Source organism: Zootermopsis nevadensis, unplaced genomic scaffold (genome assembly GCF_977971745.1).
Source record: "Zootermopsis nevadensis isolate Lab colony 2312 unplaced genomic scaffold, Znev_1.0 Znev_ptg000079l, whole genome shotgun sequence".
NCBI classification, from domain to species: Eukaryota; Metazoa; Arthropoda; class Insecta; order Blattodea; family Termopsidae; genus Zootermopsis; species Zootermopsis nevadensis.
In genome coordinates, this window is record NW_028259210.1 from 68,776 (window position 1) to 92,826 (window position 24,051).

At 39.8% G+C, this 24,051-nt stretch overlaps 1 protein-coding gene across 1 annotated transcript; it reads left to right on the forward strand.

Annotated features, from left to right (window-relative positions):
- LOC147870981 (uncharacterized) lies at positions 1-24,045 on the forward strand (the record flags this gene model as incomplete). The annotated part of the gene is made up of 3 exons (XM_087341507.1): positions 1-346; positions 18,173-18,301; positions 21,753-24,045. Coding segments are annotated over exons 2-3 (2,366 nt in total), but the record flags the coding sequence as incomplete, so codon positions are not given.
- Positions 24,046-24,051: the final 6 nt, after the last annotated feature.

Below are 24,051 nucleotides of genomic sequence, written 5' to 3' on the forward strand. Positions count from 1 at the left end.
TCAGTATCTTCTTTTTCCACTTGTGTTTCTGTGTGGCATAAAATAAGACGGACAACGTATACTAAGCAGAAGTTGCAGGACGTCGATCTGGTTTGGTTCTTCAGTAACCAATTGGAAAGAACCGGCAAGGCGGACTGACGCTAAGGACGGTAGGAGAACCTGAAGGAAGAGCCAAGAGGAACAGAAGACAGATATAGTGCGTGCATTGGGGGACAATTCTGCATTCAACGTTTCTCACTTCTCTTGCCTTGGCAGCTAACAGTTGGTTGTCAAGGTGACGGGCAGGAAGGACCTAAGCTCAACGCTGATTTCTTCGGCAACAGGATTGTTTTTCTGCTGCAAAACCGTAAGTAGCGACATTTTGATTCACTTCATACTATTGTTCTATATAAATAAACAGTGTCGTGTGTGATAGTTCATTTAGTTCTAATAAATATTGTAATACTGTAGTGTTACTGAATCACGAGCATCAATAAATATTATAAATACCGGATGAAAAATAGTTTAGTTAATTTTTAGTTTAACAATTCTTTTCAAATTAATTTGTAATTTACAACTAACACAAATAAATTAAAGTATTTCAAATATGAATATAAAACTATATAGACACGATAAAATGTAACAACACAGTTTTATTTATACTGCATGTACTTTTGTATATAAGGATTCTTTGCTCTTCAATCAAATAATTATTGTTACTTGTCGGCACCTGTACTTAGTCGCATGAGAGAAACAATATATATTTATAAAACATATTAAATGCTCACAAGGTGCTTCAAAATAACACTCCTCATTACAAATATTCTTTACTGTACAGTGGGTCACCTTTATTGCCGACAGACTATTTTAAGCACAGCTTGGACTCAGGAGCAATTTTCTATATGTCGTGTATCTAGATGATTAATAAGAAGCGAAAAGTTTGCCACGGCAGACATTCATTCTAAAAAAACAGAGTTCTGTCATCATAAACCAGCTGTGCGAGGTACAGGTACTTTTAATCGGAATTCTTCTTCAAAACAAGTTCCTTCAAGTATATGGCTCGCAAAAAATGTCCACAAAATTAACTACACTCTGAAGGTTCAAGGTAACAGAAATGTTACTATTGCCTACAGATACAAAAACTTGGTACAGGACAGCATCCTTTGTGCCAAGAGGATTTTGATGGGGAGGAAAGTGAAATTACCCACTTGTTTAACACACGAACATGGGGGGGGGGGGGGTGTGTCACGTAACGGGGTTATCTGTTAAAATAACGTTACCACGGTAGCATCAGTTATCCCACAAAACAGCACGTCATGCAATTCAGTTAATCGATTCTAGGAATATTTAACGATGCTGTCTGAACTGCAGAAGTTGTACAGTGTCACCGAGGAAAACAACCGAACACTAGTCGATATGAAGATAAACGTCTACTGTGTTTTTGCACCGTGTAGTTCGTGTATTTTATGGCGATGTGAATTCAATTTATCGCTGCATTGCGTCATTTCTTGTAGCATAAATTGTTCATGCTGAAAGTTAAAACAATTCATCAGCTTAGACGTAATTCTTGATTATAATTTGTAACGGATCACAACGCCTAATCTGTAAAATCTAGGCTTTAAGAAGAAGAAGAAGAAGAAGGAAGCCAAAACTGTTGACTGTGTTACAATCTCGGCCAGGTGCAGTCACTATTGTTTAAGGACATTTACCGGTTACCGGAATGACCTGGATCCAAGCCAAATGTAATTGAATATGACAAGACGTTGGTAATCCGTAAAGAATGTGCTAACTTCATTCAGCGTGTCCTTGGTCAAGAAGTAACTAAGTAGCATACGGTTATGCGTTATTTTCTAGAAGTGAATTACATGAAAGTGCAATTGGTAAGTTCGCCGACGCTTTACAGTCTGAGCCACTAGCAGCGTCGTTAAACTACTACTACTATAACTCGAAGGCCGTATCTGTCAGTCTATATACTTCATCTTCGACACAACAGAATGAATTCCGATTACATTCGACATCTAAATCTATAAAAACTTTTCAGCAATTTAAAACTCTAAGTAACTTACAAATTTTAATGTCAGAAACTACACATTTACGTAAAACAACTCGTAGCCGGAAAACCTCAAAGGAGAGACCAATTACGAGAACTAGGCATAGGTGAGAATAGAATATTAAAGCGGACATAGAAGAAATGGAATGCGAAGATGTGGACTGGATTCATTTGGCTCCGGATAAATGCCAATGGCGGTCTTCTGTGAACACGATAATGAAGCTTCCGGTTCTCTGAAGGTGGGAACTTCTTGAAGCACCTCACCGACTACGAGCTGGCCAAAAAGGATTCTGCTCCAACGAATTAACCATGCAATGTTTATATTTTATTTCCTTGTGAAGAAACCCAGCTTGAAAACTATATGATTTTCCTCAGTACCCCATGCAAATGTTGCGATAGTGCCCTACAAATCCCACGAACACCCTTGCCATACCATCATTCAAAATCAACAACCAGCTCTACGTCACATAACATGAACACTGATAACGCATCTTTAAATAAATGAAGGAAAAATTAGCATTCACGCTACGTTCCCCGTGCTTGTACGTACATCCAGTAAAAGCAATAAGGGGCTGTCTCGTTTGCGCTGATCAATATCCATAGAAACAAAGTACGGAGACGTCACTGACCTTTACTCATGAGTACTTCAAATCACGGTAGACGCATCGCTTTCATTAGTAACTCCTGAGGTCTGCGCACCATCTTCATGCTTCAGACACGAACGAAGGCCAGCAACATCCACTTGTTCACTGCCACATTTCAGGTTCATGGTCAGAAGAATGCGACTGCCTTCTTTTTTCTAGGAAAAAAATAAGAGCAAGTTTTTGAACGAAAGATCGCTGTCCTTAAATAGACTATTCTTATAACATGATGGCGCCCAAAGGCCATTGATTTCTTATACGAGGGTCGCTCATTAAGTAATGCCCCACATTTTTTTTCTCAGCCAATAATGAAGATAGAAAAGTGTACTTTTACATGCTTGAGATTTGATGTTTCCCGCGTTCGTGTACGGAGTTTCAAATGATTCCAACCGATAGCGGAGCTGTAGTGAACTGTTAAAATGGCGTCTGTGAACGACTCTCGTTACAAGCAACGAGCTGTAATTGAATTCCTTGTTGCTGAAAAAGAAACGGTGGTGAACATTCATAAACGTTTGTGTGCTGTGTATGGAAGCTGTGCAGTCGATAGGAGCACCGTTGGTCGCTGGGCTAAGAGAGTTAAAGCTTCAGGAAGTGAAGAAACCGAGCTCCGTGATCTGCCGCGCTCTGGGCGTCCTGCCACAGCCACCACTCCAGACATGTTGAACCGCGCGGATGCCATTATTCGTGAGGATCGGCGCATCACAACTCGACAATTGGCCCAACAGCTTTCAGTCAGCAATGGAAGTGTGATTGCAATTATCCGGGCTCTCGCATATTCGAAGGTGTGCGCAAGATGGGTTCCACGAAGTCTCACAGCAGACCACAGGATTCAAAGGAAAACGATTTCTTCTGAATTGTTGGAGCGTTTTGATGCTGAGGGAGAGGTCTTTCTGTCCCGGATCATTACAGGTGACGAAACCTGGATACACCACTTTGAGCCAGAGACAAAAAGGCAGTCAATGGAGTGGCATCATCCTCAATCACCGAGAAAGAAGAAATTCAAGACAACTCCCTCCGCCGGAAAAGTCATGATGACTGTCTTTTGGGACAGTGATGGGGTCATTCTTGTGGATGTGATGCCAAGAGGTGCGACCATCAATTCAGACGCGTACATCAGGACCCTGAAAACCCTCAAGAAGCGTTTTCGACGAGTTCGGCCTCACAAGCATCCAGCAGAAATTTTGCTCCTGCACGACAATGCACGCCCTCACACAAGTCTGAGAACCCGGGAAGAAATCACCAAATTGGGTTGGACGGTGCTGCCCCATCCACCCTCCGACTTTCATCTCTTTGGGCCACTCAAAGATGCTATCCGCGGAACAAGATTTGAAGATGACGAGAGCGTGATTCAAGCAGTGAGGACATGGCTACGTGCACAGGACAAGAGCTGGTACCGGCAAGGCATGCACGCACTTGTTCCACGATGGCGTAAAGCCGTACAAGTTGATGGGGACTATGTGGAAAAATAGTATGTGTAAAGGAAACATTGATTTATATTGTCACTAAATTTGAGCCATCTTGAATAAATATGTTCTGAGGAAAAAAATGTGGGGCATTACTTAATGAGCGACCCTCGTATAAGATAGTGTGGAAATTACGCGGTTACGGTATTTCTTTTGGGATGAGGTTGGCGTGTGTTGTAAGGTTGTAAGATTTATATGCGAAAGAGACTGAACACGTACTTTATAATGTAGATGTGGTAGTAATGATAGAATGAATAATGAAAATTGGCTGGATATCCTTTTAAAAAGTTAACGAATACACATTTATACCATGTTACGTGAACAGCAGGTCTACATTTTAAGTCTGTAACACAATAGCTTTGCATATCCATCTAGTTAACCCCATGGAGTAGAGTCCTTCTTGGAAAGCTAACAGTCGTTCAGCTGGTAAAGAAAATTCCCACATTTTAATGAACCCTAAGATTTATTGCAGTCTGAGTTCATGTGTAACGACTAACAACAGGCGAAATTTTTAACAGCCATCCTCTAAGCTGAAGGATAACTCTTTTGTCAGCTATCTGTGGCAGTTTCATTAAAAACCCTCCATTATGTGGCCTTCTGTTCTATCAGTAACTGAACGTCGATAACAATTCAAATACAGGTAACCTGTTTACGACGAAGTGGGTCTTAACAAAGTTCATGTACTGCAACGTACGACACATGTCATAACCTAATAATCTTCCACGGGAACACAATAATAAATCAATCGAATTGAGTAAATTCCATGTTGAAACATGTGAATATACATTCAATTATAAAGGGTTTTGACGACGGTCGTTTACATTTAAAATTATTCTTTGTCAGGACTTTTTCCATCGTATGTTCTTTAAAACCACGACGTTTCGGAGGCTGGTTCTGTCTCTGTCTTCAGGTGAGAGGTACCTACCTACTCTGTTGGGTCCCTTAGATAGAACTAGTCTCTGTCACTGGACCGTCGTGATTTTAAAGAACAGACGATGGAAAAAGTCCTGATAAAGAATAATTTTAAATGTGCATATACATCCTAATTATGCGTTCATTGTTTTTAATTTTGTGTAAAAATCACTCATTATATAAAATAATTTATCTAGGAATTCATAGAACAAAAATGCTGCTGTATTTCATTGACATGGCAACCCCACTGCGTACTACGATGTCCCGTCACGCACATCGCCCTGACAGTGCAAGCGCCCAAAAACGTCGTAACACAAATATCACCTCACACGCACTACAACGATCAGCTACTTGATTTATCTCTCCTGTTAACGACCTCAGAAAAAGAGTCACTGTAGTCTACTTAAAAAGTTGTCTCACCTTAAGGGACGCACAACAAAACTGCCGCTCATTTACGAAGGCTTTGTAATTCCCGGTCCAAACACTACGTACATGCCTTATACTAATATTTGACGGACACTGTCTATTGTCTGAGGTATAATTACTGGACATGACGTTTTCAGAGTTGGTTCTACTCAACGTCTTCAGGTTATTAACCTATTGATTGTTATTATACTGACAGATTCCTATAAACGTATTTCTTCTTAATATTATTGATAATGGTTTGGATCAAACCTAGGACGCTTTGAATAAGACATTAAACTACTACGCTACCCATTTGGTCATCACCCAGAAGATCCCGGGTTTGATCTCGCTTCTACACAGATATGAAGATAACCATAGGTTTTCTCTGAAACGTCTACACGACGTCGAAAAGCATAACAACATCGTCATATCAGCTTGTTGTTTACGACGAAGACAACTTATTAGGCGAAAACATTAATTCCATAAAGGAAACCAGAGACTTTAACGTTATTAAGACTTGGTAACAAATTGAAGAACCAAGAAGGAACCATGAAGTCTAAGTAACCGGATGGATAAGAGTACTCCTTGAGAAATTAATAGTCACTCAGTCAATTCCTCATTATCCTGTTCACAAGATCTTTCACAGGACTCAATCCCGAGCCAGATAAATCCAGTTCACACCCTCAGGTCCTATTTCTTGTAGATCCATCTCAATGACCTCCCGTTATCTAAACCGAAGTCTTACAAATGGTCTTTGAATTTCATTTCTCATTAAATCGGGAAGTCCTCGAACTTCTTACAGCGGTTTGACTTCTCTTTAAAATATTGTCATTATAACCTTACTTGAAAGTAGGATCTTCATAATGGATTTCTAATTTAAGATGATAGTTTATTCCAGTGGCAAAATTACAATAGCGTACCTACATAAAAATCTAAGCAACAGTGTAGTTTCCACGCTCGATATTAATAGTGACAGACAAATATAGCTTCAGTAGGCTACTATATTCGCCATTGATACAGGAAAATTATCTTAAGTTACAGAAATGTATGTGCTAATTTTGTTAACTGCTAATAGCACTGGTGTTTCCTGCCTAAATATGTTATAAAATATGACGTAACTGTACACATATTTACTACTCACATGCTGATATTGCAGTAGGTCGAAGAGATCAGCGGTGGTTGTTTGGTGCCGAGTATGCAAGCGGTGCGAAGTGAGGTTATGGCGGGGCACTGACAGGCGAAAACAGATTGCCAGTAGAAGGCTCCGGGCAAAAAACAAATCATGTTGCTATGAGCAGTATCACATTTAATTTACATAACTCACTAGCCGATGAGCATATCCGTTTCATTTCTTGGCCCTATGTACGTGACAGCCCATTCCATCTTTTTTTAAACGCCCGAAGAAATAATACGACTGTAACTACTCATTCTAATGAACTTCAGTGTAAATAAAACGTATGTGGTATGAACTAATAACATTACTTTATCCGAGTTATAATTATATTAAATTATATTTTAGATGTCTTAAATAAGCAATGTCAGTATTTAACCGCAGTGTGACTAATGAAATAATACGCAGTTTCCCTTAAGTGGCATAATGGATGTGACATAACAAAACGGAAAAGATCTTAATTTCTTCTGACCGTTCTAAAAGGCTCGTAGTTTGTTTCAACCGAAAAAGGACAGAGTAATCACACTGAGTTCTCACGATTACATGTTTCATATCCAGTACCAATAAAATGATACAGCGAGGGCCAAATCTGTCGTATGCCCTTGAGCACGAGGCCAGAGGAATCTCTCCTCCGTGTTTATTTGGATGATACAATTGTCGTCGTGCGGGTGGAGAATGCATCCAATGTGTATGAAACACGTGCACATTCAGCAACAGTAATTTACAGCGCCACAACATTGCATCAAGTATGACAACAGTGAATTAAGCGACTGGCTTCGTGCTAAGAAGAGATGTAGAATCAAATCCGAGCTTGCTCTGGGTTCCACCCGCCTCCAATTAAACAGACGCCGGAATTCTTAGGGGAGTTAAGTCGGCCGAAGCGTCTCTTTGGCAGACCGGAAATATCCTCCTCAGCACTCCCTTCTCAAACACTTTCAGTTTCTGCTTTTCTCTCAGAGTCAGAAATCAAGTTTCACGTCTATATGAAGAAATAAGTCAAATTATAACATGCGATCAATTAAGTCATTTCTAAAACTTTATCGTGCTATCAAAGTAGCTGAACACTATAGCGGACTACAGTGTGGGATTCTTTCCTATCTTGGAAATGATCTTATTGTTATGCTACTCTTAGGCATCGAAAATACTTTCTTAGTCCTAAATACGTAGATCACTGTTGCACTATGATGTACTGCTGAACAAAGTTCAAGGTATTTGAAACAATTATACGTACGTGAGTGGTATGGTTGTTCGAACGTCAAAGTTGGAAACCAAGCACAGGAACAAAAGAACTTGCGTAATCAGACATGGGAATAGATAAAACAGGAACCTGTTTTGGCGTTGTCTTCGTGACAAAATTAATTAGACGAAGGACGCGAAGTTATTACAAAAAAAAAATTCCCAAAAGAATGTCCTTCTTTCTGCTAATGACCGTATCGTAAAACCGGATATTTAAATGTGGAAGAAAAGTGGAAAATCAGATATAGAAGTGTTGAAGTCAATGCGGTGCACTTTCTTGTAGGTTGTGACGACCGTGGGGTACATGGCACAGTGCATAGTTAAGCACCACGGACCTCCTGGGTGCGTGACATCGGCTTCTAGCAGCTGCCGTGCTAGACAGAGGTGTTGAGGGTCACATTGTGCTGAGACAAATGCTTGTTTACTCCTGTCGCGTCTTGGTCTGTGGCTTGATGATGATCACAGAACACAATACCAACCATTTGGATCAGGACTAAGGAAACAGTTATGCCGTGTTCCTTGCGCCACAGATACCTGCAAGGGAATGCAGGTCTTTAACCTCACGGGGACAGACAAGTTCTCGCGTGATGCCTGTGAGATAAATGGAGCAACTTTTGGCGTGTGAGAACTGGTTATCTTATGAGAATTGTTATCGCAAAGAACCACGCCAGCGACGGGGATAGCCCTACGCCATAGCAGATCCTCCCATGTATCTATACAAAGTCTTTTACTCTTCTGGGATGTTGCACCGTTTTGCTTGGTAGATACGGACCGAAGTTTCAGAGGAACTTACGGTCTCCATCATCGGTGAAATGGATTAATTCCGTGGTATCTATCACAACACACGATGCATTATAACATCTTCAAATGCAGTGTCCTATTTTACATACCCATCGATTCAAGCTCCTTATATATTTTTATACATTCGCGTCCGACACTATTTGCTCTTAACAAATTTATTGTTTTAACTACTGTGATAAGGTCATGACAACAGCCGTCCTGTGTAACACTCGTAGCTGATTGGTTTGTACGTTTCGTTCTTTTCAAACCACATCTACAAGTTCTTATTTTAGCAGAAGCCTATCTAATAGCGTCCTAAGTCAAAAGTACAATTAATCATCGATCTCCTATCACTATGCATGCATAAGTATGATAAAGTAGCATATTCTTGGCTTCAGTTCGGATCAGATTGCCTTACTTGACTGTTAAACCTACCAGATTCTTTTTGCAACGTTCCGTCAGTTACAAATTCGTATTTCCGCTTGTTCTGTATTCTATTCAAAGTCGACAGCGTAACCATCGATACGCAAGCACGTGATTGAACATTCTTCGCCTGGATTACGATCGAATTCGCAACTTAAAGGTCTTTGCTTTTATGTTGTAAATAGCGGTAAGACCTCGGTCTCAGACATGGAATTTATTTTCAGCAAACAAGATAGAGTTCTCAGATCTGCGTGAGGTGTCGCAGGATTGGCACTGCTGACTGTACACGTACGCTATAGCATAACAGCAAATCTTAACACGTAAAGGAATAACTGCAAATCTTAGCCGTACTTGGCAACATTCACTTCACACTTCCATCACTCTGAATGAAACTTTTGTACTGTTTAACAGTAAACACCACCGGATCTGTTAAAACGGGACCATGTCATGGTGCCAAGTGACCATTTCCTGAGAGCTTCAAGATACTAAAACACGGGAAACCCGAGACAGGGGAGAGGGTAGCATTTTTCATTCGGGTCACACACAATTGGAAAATGTATCGAACGGTCTTGACCAGCTCAGCGACTATCAGTTTCTCAAGTAGGTTACTCCATCGTTCACGTGTTCGAACAAGATTAGTTCGTTCTTAAGTTTATTCGAAGAATTAAAACGTGGATTATCAATCTTTGACTGTCGCATCCTCCTGTGCGTATTACTTGTATAAAATAAAAGACTGCTTACTCCTTATTTCATTCAACACAATTGTGGATCGCTTTTAAAACATCTCTAAGTTTACTGAGTATTCGTTCATTCTTCATTCAGTCCTACTGCTCCTATCTATCGACTTTAAAGTCGACCTAGGTTTCTTCTCGAAAAATAGTTTGTTTTCCTCGGATATCATTTCGATTGTCCCAGAGCAGCGCAAAATAGACGTAAAACGACATGAGCATATCTTTATGTATGCACACGTGCGATAATAAAGGTTTTACTTAGTCTAATTGTGACGATCATTGTATGCTTAAATTGTCTCTTCTGTCAACCTTTCGAAAACAGCCGATAGATCAGCAAAGAGGAAAGAAACCAGACCATTTCTGCTCGAGGAATTTGAGTCACACCACCGAATGCAAGATTTTCATAAACGAAACGAACAGTTCATTTGACATGTTATTTGCGTACACGAATCCAATTTCCATGTTGTTTGTCTGCCCCAAACCTTATTGACTTAAACCTGGTTCGAAACGTTCTGGTATTCACTGGGACGTGAAGTGTGGTGGCGATGTCTGAGTAAAACAAAGACAAGCATTTATTTAGTCATATAATTCAGGCATTCACGTTCAAGGCTATGAATACATTTGTGAACGAAGGTAGAGGATTGGTTTGAAGGCGACTGGATTTTGTTGGCCCAGGACAGGGTCCGGTGGAGGACTTTGGTTAGTTCGGTGATGAACCTTCGGGTTCGGTAAGCCATCTGGTTGGTTGGTTAGGTAGAGGATTGGTGAGGGTACTTGTGAACAAAAGCTACCCCTCTACTATTTTAATCACTGAGCTATGAATGAGTTTCGGAGAGATATCGGCTTCACGAGTACTTATTCTCGGCATCTAGATGGAGGTGACTGGACAAGCCGATTTAACCCTGAAGATAAGAGTCAGCAGTTCCCAGTAGGTGGGACCTGGAACCGATCTTACATCCACATAATGTAGAGGTTAAGAACGCGTAAGATTAACCGTCTTTTGCTATCTTTGAAAGTAGCTCAAATTGATCACATGTAAATTATACCCCTGCCATGTTGGCACGATTCGCAGGAGACCCACAGTGGGTTCACGAACTAGATTTTAAATCACATAAATCTTGCTCATTTTCGCCGACTCACTCCAGAGTTAATTAATTCCATAATTTACGAGAAGCCGTTATATGAGATACCTGTGTTCATCATCAACACATTCTCATGCTAGGAATAAATTTGCTACACCGAAGGCAGTACGAATTAGAATACCTGTAATTTATTTTCAGGCGCGTTCATATCCCTGTAGGGTAGACTGTGAGTCTAATAATTATCATAATTTGGTTCTTCCCATTTTGTCCGTTATATTTTAGCTTTTGTGTGTTGTTAAATTTTGCAATTTTAATTTTGTTGTGCTTGTAGTTGTAAATCTTCTTTTGCAATTTAGTCTATCACGGGGTTGTCAGGTCTATAGTGTGCCTAGATGAATTAGGCTAATCAGTCTATTACCTTCCGAAGAAAATTGGTTAACTGATTCCTAGTCGCTTCCTTATAATTCATAACTAAAGCACAAGAGATCCCTACAGAATTATAACACTCAAGGAAGGCAAATTTTTTTCACGACAATCATAATACGGCGCTGCGTGTGTGTAACCGCCTCTTAACTGAGGCTCCCTTGAATGTCTGCAATGAAGTACATGACTCCTGAAACCATCAAATCTTCATAATTTTCAACTCAGTGGCATCAACAATATGAAGACGAGGATGATGCAAAATACGCCAGTGCCAAGGTAAAGAGCATAAGTACAGAAAAATTACAACAGAACTATGACGACTACTTCACAGCCTTTTCGTGTTACCCGTAATTTAGCAAAATTATCTTCAGAACCTGAACATCATGTGTAAACGGAATAATTATATGCATATGGTCCCCCCCCCCTCGAAATTTAATTAAACATCAGTGAGATCTTTCCTAAAATAGTTTTAGGACTTACACAGTTTTACCCTGGCAACGGCTAATTATACCGGCACTGAGCAGGTTCATATGGTAATTCGACTCTGAGGCGGTCTACATGTAAACAACCACAATGCAACAACACAAACACTTGGGCAGCGAACAACCATTAATAATGTTTCTAGATAGCGCACCTTGAACTTCACGTCACCTAGTCACGCGTTAATATTCCAGCAACCTGGCTGTCCTTTTACGTAGTTCCCGTGTCAGCAAACAAAATTATTAAGTTCTGCAACTACGAACAGGTATCTTGGAGCACTGCCGAGGACGACGACATGAGAACCGCAGATACACGTAAAAACGTCCATAAATTTTGCACTTACAAGACAGTTAACACGTATGCTTAAGGAACAAGTCATTCGAGTAAGGAATTATCTGCATCTATTATTTTTAATGTCTCACTGTTTTCTGCATGAGCTATTAATTAGGTTACTTATCGTTGACATCTGAGGTTCTCACGACAGTGAAGATGTCGATTGATTTCTTCTGGGTTGTGACCCCGTGTGCGCTTTTAGGCGGATTCTAGCATTTAGTAACACAGTGTTTCGATCTTCAGGGTTGACTCCACTTCAGTTGGCACTCACATACAAGTCTATACGACGTCAAAACCCAGAAAACCACCACCATTTAAAGATCCTACTGAATATTATGTAATGGTAAATAAATAAAGTTAGTAGTTGAAGTTAGGTGTTGTGACCTATTTGAATGCCTGATATCTCGACATACGCCTAGTGATATAAAAGAAAACAAAAACTCTCAGTCATGACAGTTGGCAATTTAACCAAGATTCGAACCGGGTACTTCATGAATAAAAACCTATATAGTTCTGCCGCTATATGAAGCTACGCGGAGTTTGTTCTGGAAACAACGCAGAATGACATCAGCTTCGTTTGTAAGGCTTCAGCAAATTTCCGGAATGCGTGCGTATAGTTGGTGTGGAGAAGGTTGCTGCCACGACTCTGGTGCTGAACGTAACAGGAAGGATCGAGCGACCGGCTGTCAGACGAGTGGCACTCTGGCGGTCATGGTACAACGGCTGCTGCTTGCGAAACATGATTGATTGCTGTCTGTGATATCCTTTTCTCTGTGTTCAGCAACACCACCCATGAATACTTTATTCTCTGTTCATAGTCAAACGAGATGTTTCAATTTCCTGACCCGGGACAGGGTAATAAAGGACTGTATTTTTCTCGCGACTATGAGGCATGCTCCATCATCTTTACAATAGATAATGGATATTTTATTCATTCCTGCTTTATTTAACAACTCTATCAATTGCTTACGTTCTATCTTTGAACTTCTAGAATACATTTGAAGTCATACGCAATTTGTATCGAATTCAGACCTTATTCCGTAATGCCTTGCGATGGGCTGAGTAGTGGATAATAAAATGGAAACTGTGGAAGGAAGCTACTGAGAAAATCCATGAAAAACCTTGGTGTAGCCGGCCTCCGGGGCGAGATTTAAATCCGGGACCTCCTGAATAAGTAGGTTTTGATTTTGGATATAAAGCTGCCGAAACATGAGGTGAAAACTTACGACTATCTTTTGCCGAGGTCAGCAACCTTGTGCGTATTCCATACATACGTGACATCGCCTCTAGTTAAGCTCTGACTGCTAGAAAGTGCACTCCTACGCAAATAAACTCATATGACACGACAGACGGATAAAGACGAGATTTCAAAGGGGAACGAGAAAAGTTCAATGGAAAATATATTACTGAGACGATTGTGTATTCCAAGACAATATAAGAGTGACTGGTCGAAATCTAGAGACAGTAGCTCTTGTCTTTTCTGAGATTCTGAGACACTTATCGCCCATCTGGGCAAATAAAACTTCACGCTACAACAGACCGTGTATATTATCGTCTTGTGTCTGTTCGATCAAGTTCAAACACGTGCAAATTACTGTCTCTGCATCACAACGTTCGTAATGACATTCATCTGTGGCTCATTCAAAGCCGCAGTCAGTAGCTCGTACTATATACACTACTCGGCGTCTTCGTGAATTAACTGAGGAAAACCACAACTGCCAGGATAGCTAGTTTCAGGACTGAGATTCGAACCTTAGACCACCTGAATGATTTATCTGACCTACAATACAGGTATATGCTTACCTAGTGCATGACCCTGACACAAACAAAACTCAAGTTCCTCGTTCTCACATACTAATTTGACAACGCGTATTGAATGCAGGCCAACACGTAATAATACTTTCTATGCATCGACTGTCCTCTGCACGTGTTTCATAAGACACAGTAACAAAATCTTCTGTGACTGGCATGAAACATCCTTTTTACGTAGGGATTTCAAGAGATACGATCACATAATATGCTGTGGTAGATCGACGGTTTGAGGTTTAGTGAAATTACTTCGCATTTCAGCTTATTTTCTCTGAAGAAATTATTCACATAATCATTCCCCATGTATACCTTTGTTCCCATTAACTTCTTACCATCAGTAATACAATCGTGGCGGCCAAGTGATAATTTGAGATGAAGTGACATTACTTAACTTTTCATCCCGACCGAAAATGTGTTTTTGAGTTTGAGGAAGGGAAACCTTTCCATCCTCTGAGCCTATAAAAACCGCTCTCCACTTCCTATCATCGCCACTTGAACACTGAAGATGGAGACGGTATGCTTCCCAGTAACGTTGGCGTCTACCGACGACGGCGCCGAAACCCAGAAGAAGAAGGCAATCAGAATACTGACTGGGCTACGGGCTGGACACTTGTGTTCAATTCCCGGAAGGGCTAGAGACTTGCTACGAGGCCCAGACTGGCTCTGGGGCTCACCCAGCTTCTTACCCAATGGACACCGGGGCGCATAGCCGACCATTCACCTCTGTCTACAGCCTAGGTTAAGAATATCTGGCGTCTTACCTCCACTCCCCATTATGTCATAGAATGATGTTCCACAAGATGGACAATTTTATAATTATCCTTGACGTTAACGTATTGCAGGCGTGAATCTATTGTTCACCAACAAACCCATGATTGCAAAGGTAGTCAATAATGAAGTTAAACGTTCTCTTGTGTTTCGCGAAATATAACTCAGCCTCCGTAATTAAAGCAAGAAATTTCCTAATCAGCAGTGAAGGATTCCCATGTAAAATAGGTTAAGTTAATTAAGGAAGGCCAATGCAAATACTTAAACTACGTCTACGAGGGCAAGAAGCTTAAGAATTTAACTACTTAACATTGTGAAATAAACTGTGTAAAATGTAAATTTGTTTTCATCCGTAAAACTGATAGTCTACAGTCACTGAAACGTAACATACAAGGATTTCAGGTTATCTCGGTGGTGTGTCTGAAGATGGCTGTCTAGTAGAAGTTTACCGACGTTTCGGAGGTCATTGCTGTCTGATGATGGAGGCAGCAAGAACCTCTGAAATGTTTGTAAATCCCGACAAGAATACACAGCACTACTACCCAGAAGACAGCCATCTTCGCAGGACACAACCTCCCCTTAGGGATAATCGGGAGGAAGGAAGCACTGGGTGCGCATATCATTGCGATTAGTTCCGCCAGGCACAACAAGAGCGCATGCGCCTAATATCATTATGGAAATACCCGTGACATTGTACATTCACGTTTTAATAAAGCTTCACAGCACGAATATTCTGTAACAGCGGGATATGACGTGGTAATTACCGGTCCTGAAAAATAAAATATTACTATGTGTTTCGCATAAGTAACTCTACTATTATTAGCGTCTCTGTGGCCAACAGGAAGGTAAAATTCTGATGGCACTCTCATCTAACATTTAATTTAATTATGACATTACATGGGACAAATAATATATCTGTTTTAAGCATGACGTTAATACAATCATCTCCTCATGTGAGATTAAATCTAGTGTATCGGGTAAAGATAGGAAACTATACTAGTTCTTTTAGAGCAAAGTCCTTTTATAGAAAGTCTGTTAATACAGACAATGAACAATATGATCGCGGGTTCGAGTCCCACTAGAAACATTGATTCGGATTTTCTGTATTTTATGTCTTGTGTAGATAGCGATGTCCAAAGGCCCAATGAAACATCTTAATCATTCATTGTTCCATAACCCTAAACCATAATAACACTTCAGTAAGAATATGTACACTTAGATTCAATATATCACGTGTTTAAACACATACGCATTTGGCTTCTTCTTAAATTGAATGCCTGCTTTGTGTAAAGTATTCTAGCAAATTAATACTTGCTACCTGAAGGAGAAGTTCTTGCTTTTTATTTGCCTTCAACTTACTTTGAAACCCGTGTGACAAACCTGTAAACCTTCCTGAGAAACACGTACAAATAAGTAATGGAAAATCCTAGTTGATGCCTACAAGCATTAATTCAATTATACGTATAAATGTATACACGTTTATGAATAATTTATATAACGACTCTAGGGAAGAAATGCATCGAAATATGGGCGTGTCGTCTCATCGGACGTCAAAGTGTCTGCTACTGTCCATCATCAAGTAAGCCCGTTCCTTCGCAGACATGCTTACCCAAAGCAGTTTTCAAACTGAGTATTAATTTGCATAAACATATCCCCTTAAGAAACTTGTCATGTAATAATGCAGCGGATCTCTCTAATTCACTGAGACGTAATTATTTTACCGTTGACATAAACCAGTCAACTGGAACAACTCAATTCACGCTAAATATGATTACACTGCTGAATAACAAGTGTTACTGTTGCACTGGATAAACAGTTTCACAGGGAATACATGTGGTTATTACGTCTATAAGTCACGTGTTTTACACAAACCAAATTTTATTTAAAACACCTAAAGGGACCGTTTTATTCCCTGGTTTTTCTTCCAATTAACTGTACTAAAATAAAGACGCTATTATATTAACTCACCTATCAGAACACGTATCACAAATGATTAATACTTATATACTTACTACATATCGTAACACTAAGTCACAACTAAAATGCTTTTATGCAGTGAGATCATTTTCGAGTGTCCCGCTAACCGCTGAATCTATGAAACAGGACTCGTTAAGCGATCAAAAATTTCCAAAGGAGGATTTGAGTTTTTCACAACGGTGAGTCCGAAGATAGCTGTCGTCTGGGTTGTGGCGCCGTGTAGACGGGTAAAATTTTATCAACGGCACATCGCCCTGATGATGGAGGCAGCAAGGATAATTCAAACGTTGGTAAATTTCTACCAAAATACACGGCGCTACAACCCAAAAGACAGCCATTTTCAAGGTTCTTGGTGTGAGAGCATAAGACAGACAGAAAAAACTGAGATCTATTGTATGTGCACAGTTAACACAATATCCCACGTTTCTCAGCCTCGTAAATTCAATTCGCTTACCGCTTTCCTCAGAATCCGTTTCATCAACCTCTCATCCCAGTCTTGGCCTTTACGATGGTCGCTCACAAACAGGTTCTCCCCGCTAAAGAAACAGAGAAAGATAACTGTGAGAGAAAAACGAAGAAACAAATTAATTGCCAAAGGACGAGAGGTGAGAACATAAAGGTTCCAGAGGATCAAAATGATAAACAAAAACAGACTAGGGGTCGCAATCAGCAGCCCTAGTTGCTTAATATCAAAAAACGCGATTTCATTACGTCATCAATATTCGGTAATATCTCGCTCTGAGCAACTACAGCTTAAACCTTCAAGGCTGAAACTCGTTTAAATAATGTTTAGAATTCAGTCCGTACTGCAAAGAAAACACTTTAATTCACCATTAATAATACCAGCCGGTTAAAGCCGTTTATAGTGAGAATCAGAACCCATAAATACAAAATAAACAGTTACTGAGTGCTGAAGCAGATAGATAAAATGTCTTAGTTACCACTGGACTGCAAAGGGTTAATAACGAAGATCTCACTAGTGACTGGTTTCGTTAAACAAAATTATTATGTAATATGTGAAACTTCTGGAAAAAGTTTGTAGCATTTTTACTAAACTGCCATAAAGTTCCAGCAAACTGTCCTCATTTACAATCTTACTGCCCGCGAGTCGTCAAGCAACGGTAAATGTGGCCCTAGCTCTGGAAGAAGTTTAAAACCCCTTATTTAAATTAAAATTGTTTTCACTGGAATGAAACTTAGATGTGCCAGAGCCGGAGGAAGCCTTATGCCGGAAGATAACACGAACAAAAAATTTTAAAAAAAGTATAATGGGCGATAAATATAATGGGACTGCGGTAATGGAAATGTGCACACAAGGCGAACAAACGACCTTGACACCGGCCACCAGCTTCCCCGAAGCTCGAGTAAATTAGTCGTGACGAAACCAGGGTCTAGGAAACGCCGTGTTTTCATTAATTGCTACGAAGTTTGTTATTTCAGTGAATTGGCCGTTTAGTTTTTAAACAAATGTACAACTGGATCTAATGTTTTATGTTTCCAACTTTTCAGACGCCTTGAGGTAATTGGATGCTGTGAATAAGCGAGAAACGAGATTTCAATAGAAAATGACGTCACAAGTGGCATTACTCCTCTTAGCGTGCAGTGCATTTCTGCTAATACCGACAACATTGTCACAAGGTAAAGTGTATTCACGAACCAGAAGTGTGTAATTCACCACTTACTTCAAACTCATTGTTCAAGAGTTCTTTTTGAGACGCTGACAGTCACTCAGAAGGTATGAAATGTGATAAAAACACATTAGCTAAACTAACTGTATATGTACGACGTACAATAAAATATGACAGCTCAGCAAAAGCGACAGATTATTTGTGTCTCCGTTTCGTTTTATAAAGATATCTCTGGCAGGCAGTGGTCTCCAGAACTTAGGCTCTGAAATTCTGCGCAGCAAATAGTCATTAATCTACATAATTATTCATTTATAATTTCTGGCTGCACCTGTATATAGATATAAACATTTATTAGTGCGAGTAAATTCGTAAGTTCTGCAGTGAATGTTTTATTTTTATTCCAATTTTATGATGAGAAATCGAATAGTCATAATAATACAGTTTTGTTCGTGGCAAATGTTTTCACATATCTGTACTATAAACCTTAAAGTCACATTACAATTATACAAAGCAGTAATTTAAGAATATTTATTAAAAAAAACTGTTTCAATACACACATTCTAAGATAATCCAAACGTGTTGCTCCGTGTAGTCCGGTAGAAGTTCACCGACATTTCAGATGGGCTTGCTACCTCAGTCAACAGGACGAAACGTATAGATAAACCCTCTGGACAAAATGAAGAGCAAGTGAATGTTAAACTTGTATCCACATTTCCCATTGTGATTTACATAATTAACATCTTCCAGCAGCAGACAGTTAATTCTCGTTTCCATTCAGTTACTTAAAGAACACGAACCGAGCCAAGATCGTTATCATGCGACACCCAAATATGTAACATTAAGTACCAGGCCTATAAAATCAATTAACCAAATATGTACGCCTACATTTTCTGTTGATAATAAAAATATCAGGCTACCAGGTTAGCAGAACTAACAACGACTTAATGTGGTAGAACAAGTAAAACTTAGAAGCTAGTTTTTTCTAAATGAAAAGTAGTCTTGTAATCTACGAAAAACTTGTCCCATTAAATTAGGTACTTAATCGGGTAAATGACATATATTACGCAGATGAATACGTATTACGAACAGCATATATAATCCTAAAAGGCTTTTGTGTGTAGTACAAAAACTAAAAAGGATAACAGCTTTAAATTTAAGCGCTATACTGCATACTTAATGCAGGGTTGGCAATTTAAGTGGCAATGACAGGCTTTTTACCTGTTAAAATACGCAAAAACTGGTATTGACGATCCGATATTTTCCATGGCGCTTGTTTGTAAATTTTACAGCCCAAATTTTAAAGTTAGATGTATATTACGTCAGATAGCTTCGATGTATACATTGTTTGTATTGAATAAATTTCTTATTCAGTCTCTTTACACATCTGATTTTAAAATGTTCCTCTAATTTAATGCAAATTGTTTTTTAACAGAATCACAATGTAGCCACACCATCGTCGTGACATTGTGCTTTGATCAGATCAATAAAAAGTATATTATATATTGTTTTAAATATCTTAAATGCATTTTGTTGGAATTAAAAAATTATAAAATAATACTTTTACCTGAAAACGAGAAAATACACACAATATAAATTGTGAAACATTACGTTTTCCCTTGTATTAATGAATCATTCGCCTTGATGACTTATGAGCGAGGTGACGTGTAATCATGGTAACATTTTAAAAGGTACAAAGACGTTGCGCTCTCTAATGGAACGATGTTCATATTAAGTTTAGTAAATAATCATCTAATGGTTAAAATTTATCAAGGAAGATATGAGGATATACATGGGCATGATAATGTCATAAACTTTACCTAATTTTCTTGTAAGGAGAGCAGGTTAAAATATATTGATAATTAAATTAAAATAATTCATTTTTACGTTTATTAGTATCCCCTTTTATCCTAAAATACATATGAAACAGACGTTTCCAATTCGGAATGCGACACAAGTAAAATCGGAAATACACGAACATTAACAGAAGTCTGAGATTGAGACACACATTTTACCAATACATAACTTGATTCATGAAAATACATTCCTGTTATGTAAGTCAGTGTGTGTATTGCAGGACACAAACCGTTTTAACTATCAAGAGAACGAGAAATAAGAGGAAAGTATTTGGTCAATAAAATTTTATAATTATGACCAATGGGAATCGTGGAGTTTTAGTACTGGAACAGAAATGAGCTCAGAATACTAATTAGCACACAGTATACTAAATTACAGGTGACACTCCCATACTTAATGCTGATTAAGACGAGGAATATCAAATGTTGGCAATAAAAAGTAGTAAATATCTGAAAACGTGCTTTTATTCCAAGCTTTTTAACATCATATTACTGCTTTGAAACCCAATTAATTTCGAGAACTAAACTGATTGTACTACTATCATTTTTACACTGGAAAACTCTTTACAACATAGGATATTTCATAAAATGTTTGTGTGTTATACATTACGGAAAGTTTAACGTATGCAAAAGGTTCAATGAATTTCGTCCTATAAAAAGAGGTTCGCCTTGTCTAATAAAGGGAACATCTGGAGAACAAATGCAAGGTAGGATAAATATAATTATCGCGACATCAACTGCTTTAAAGCTGTAGTTACGCATTCAGCAAACGAAGGTAAGAACATGTACAGCGGCTGATAAGACAAGATTGACAAAGGTCATTAACCTGAAACGTAGTCTGCTGTTTGATTTGATGCATTAAGAACAGTTGATGATGAAAAGCGGTTTAACTGATACCACACACTCAGCTACCCAATCAGAACGGTGCTCTGGGGTAATGTACGTAATTACCACTGCACTGTGTCTGGAACCGGCTGTAGTGATGAACACGCTGGGCTCTAAACTGTTCCAAGAAATCGGAGAACTACCTGTCATTTCGTTCTATTCAGAATTACAGAACGTAATTATGCCCTTATTTGGCAAGAACAATTTTCCATTGTCAAATATTACTACCAAATAGGATCTGGTACAAAGAAGGCTGTCTTCTGTGTTGTAGCCATCTTCCAGATATGACCAGCACTTGTACTTGGGTTCTTTGAACCGAGAGAAAATAATAAACGAACTATGGGGCGGGTTCTTATTCATATTTTGTTCCTGAAACTACTTAGAAGATTTTGGTGCAATTTCGTAAGAGGTAGTCTACACTAAGAGGTCTCTGCAGAATTAAATTTGTTATCAAAAGAAACTGGAATATGAATAAGTGGACTAGATTAAAATGGATCAGGATTAAAACCAGCGGTGGCACCTTGTGATCACGTTAATACCCTCGACATTTATGGAAGGCAGGAAGTTTCTTGGCTAGCTGAACGACTGTTAGCTTCACAAGAATGAATCAGTACCTTGCAGTTAGTGGCATATGTTTTTTAACTGTGTTAGTCTAGTGAATGTGTATTTCGAGTATATTTGTATGTAACATTAGGATTGCACAACTCTTAATGCACATTTCAGGAGATGGTGGCACGCAGAGCAGAGTTCGAGAAACGTCCAATCGTCAAGGAAGAAAAGCTCCGTATTTCAACTGCCCACACGAAGGATTCCATGCCTCCCCATACAACTGCCAGACTTTCTACCGATGCGTAGATATGGGCAGTAGCAACCACCTGCTAAAAGAAGGTGGCGCAGGAAGTCGGCCAAAACTCACAGCGTTTGAGTTCCACTGTGGACAAGGCACGGTGTTTGATCCTGCACATTCTGTTTGTAATCATCCTCATGAAACGTCCAGATTCGAATGTGGAGGGAATCCAGATATAGAAAGAGTGCGTCAATCTCCTCCAAATGACAAAGACAATGAAGTTGACAATGCCTATGTTCCTCAGAGTGGATCACCGGAAGGAACTGATGCGCCGAGTTCACCAACTCAACTTTCAACTTCCCGAACTGTATCACCGAGAACAGATAATGATAATTCTGGCACTACAAAAGCAGCAACATCCGCCCCTCCTAAACCCACATTACACCCTGAAAGTCAGGGTATAACTACTGGATCTTGTACAAATGAAGGGTTCTATTCGACACCTGGGGACTGCAAGAAGTTTTATCGCTGTGTTGCCAATGAGAAAGGCGGTCACACCAAATATGACTTCACATGTGGAGAAGGAACGGTCTGGGATCCGGATAATAATGTTTGTAACCATGACTGGGCTGTGCAGAGAAGAGACTGTGGTAGTGGAAGTTCAGGAGATGGCGAACAATCAGAAAAGGGTCCAGAACAAGCTGAACAGGGGGGCGCACCCGGAGAAGGAGGTGTTTCCGGGCTAGAGAGTGCTTCTGAAGAAAGCGGCGTGCCAGGACAAGGTGGCTCTGTGGGAGAAGGAAGTAAGCCACAGCAAGGTAACTCAGGATCGGGATGTAACAACAGTAACTCCGAGCAACAAGGACCACAAAAATTACCACAGACCGGAAATGGTGAGCAAGGCTTCAGTGGGCAACAATCAACTACAACACAACCTCCACCCACAGACGGAACGGATAACAACCATCTTACAGTTGACTCAGCAGGAAGCGCCACAAGACTGCCTGCTGAGACTACAACGGCAATAGCAATATCTTCAACGCCACTTACGTCTGATAGCACAGCAGCTTCTTCTACAGACCGATGTTCAAACGAAGGATTTTTCCCTGTAAGTGGCGACTGTAAAAAATTTTATAGATGTGCCGATAATGGAAAAGGTGGATATACAAAGTATGACTTTTCATGTGGCGAAGGTACCGTTTGGGATCCAGAAAATAACGCTTGTAATCACAAATGGGCAGTACAACGGAAAGACTGCAGAGGAGGAGATGAAAACGAGACAGGAGACATTTCGGAAGGAAGTAATAACTCTCAAGGTACAACCACAACAACAGCAACAACTTCAGTTGACATTCAAAAATCAACTACCTCACCGGGAGGAACTTCTTCAGCTACTACATCATCTTCATCCTCATCACCCACAAGCAGCAGTGCTACTACTCAGTCTCAGTCAACAATTACCAGTAGTAGCAGTACTGCATCATCATCATCATCGTCTTCTTCTTCTTCGTCCTCTTCCACATCTTCGTCGTCATCGTCATCTTCATCTTCCTCCTCCTCCTCTTCAAGTAGCAGTAGTTCAACCTCTTCCACAAGTAGTTCCGACAGTAACCAACAATTAACCACTTCGTCTGCAAGTGGAAGTCAAACTTCTACAACGTCTGGAGTAGAATCAACATCAAGTGAAAATAATCAACAATCTGAGACTTTAAGTGGAAGCAGCCAACAGTCCACCACTAATGTAAGCGATCAACAATCTACAAGCACAAGTGGAAGCAATCAACAATCTACTACTACAGCTGAAAATAACCAACACACAAATGAAAGTAACCAACAATCCTCATCAAGTGCAAGCAATCAAGAATCTGCCACATCTGGTAGCCAACAATCTGGCAGTACGTCTACAACTTCATCGTCAGAGAATATTCAACAATCCTCTGGACCACCTACAAGCGAACAAGTCTCATCCGCAGGAAATGGACAGTCTACTATCTCAGGAAGTGAAGGGTCTTCTGGCCAGGAAGGTGATATAAATGGTAGTCCGGAAGGAACAACTCCTGCAGCACCTGAATCACCACCTTCTACGACGTCTTCTCCGACCTCAAATTCAGGAGATGAGCAGGGAAGTTCGACAATTCCCATTAATGGCCAAGGAGGCCCCACAACACCAGGAAGTCTGGGAAGCTCAAATACAAGTGAGGGTCAAAGTTCATCTGCTACAGCAAACCAGCCATG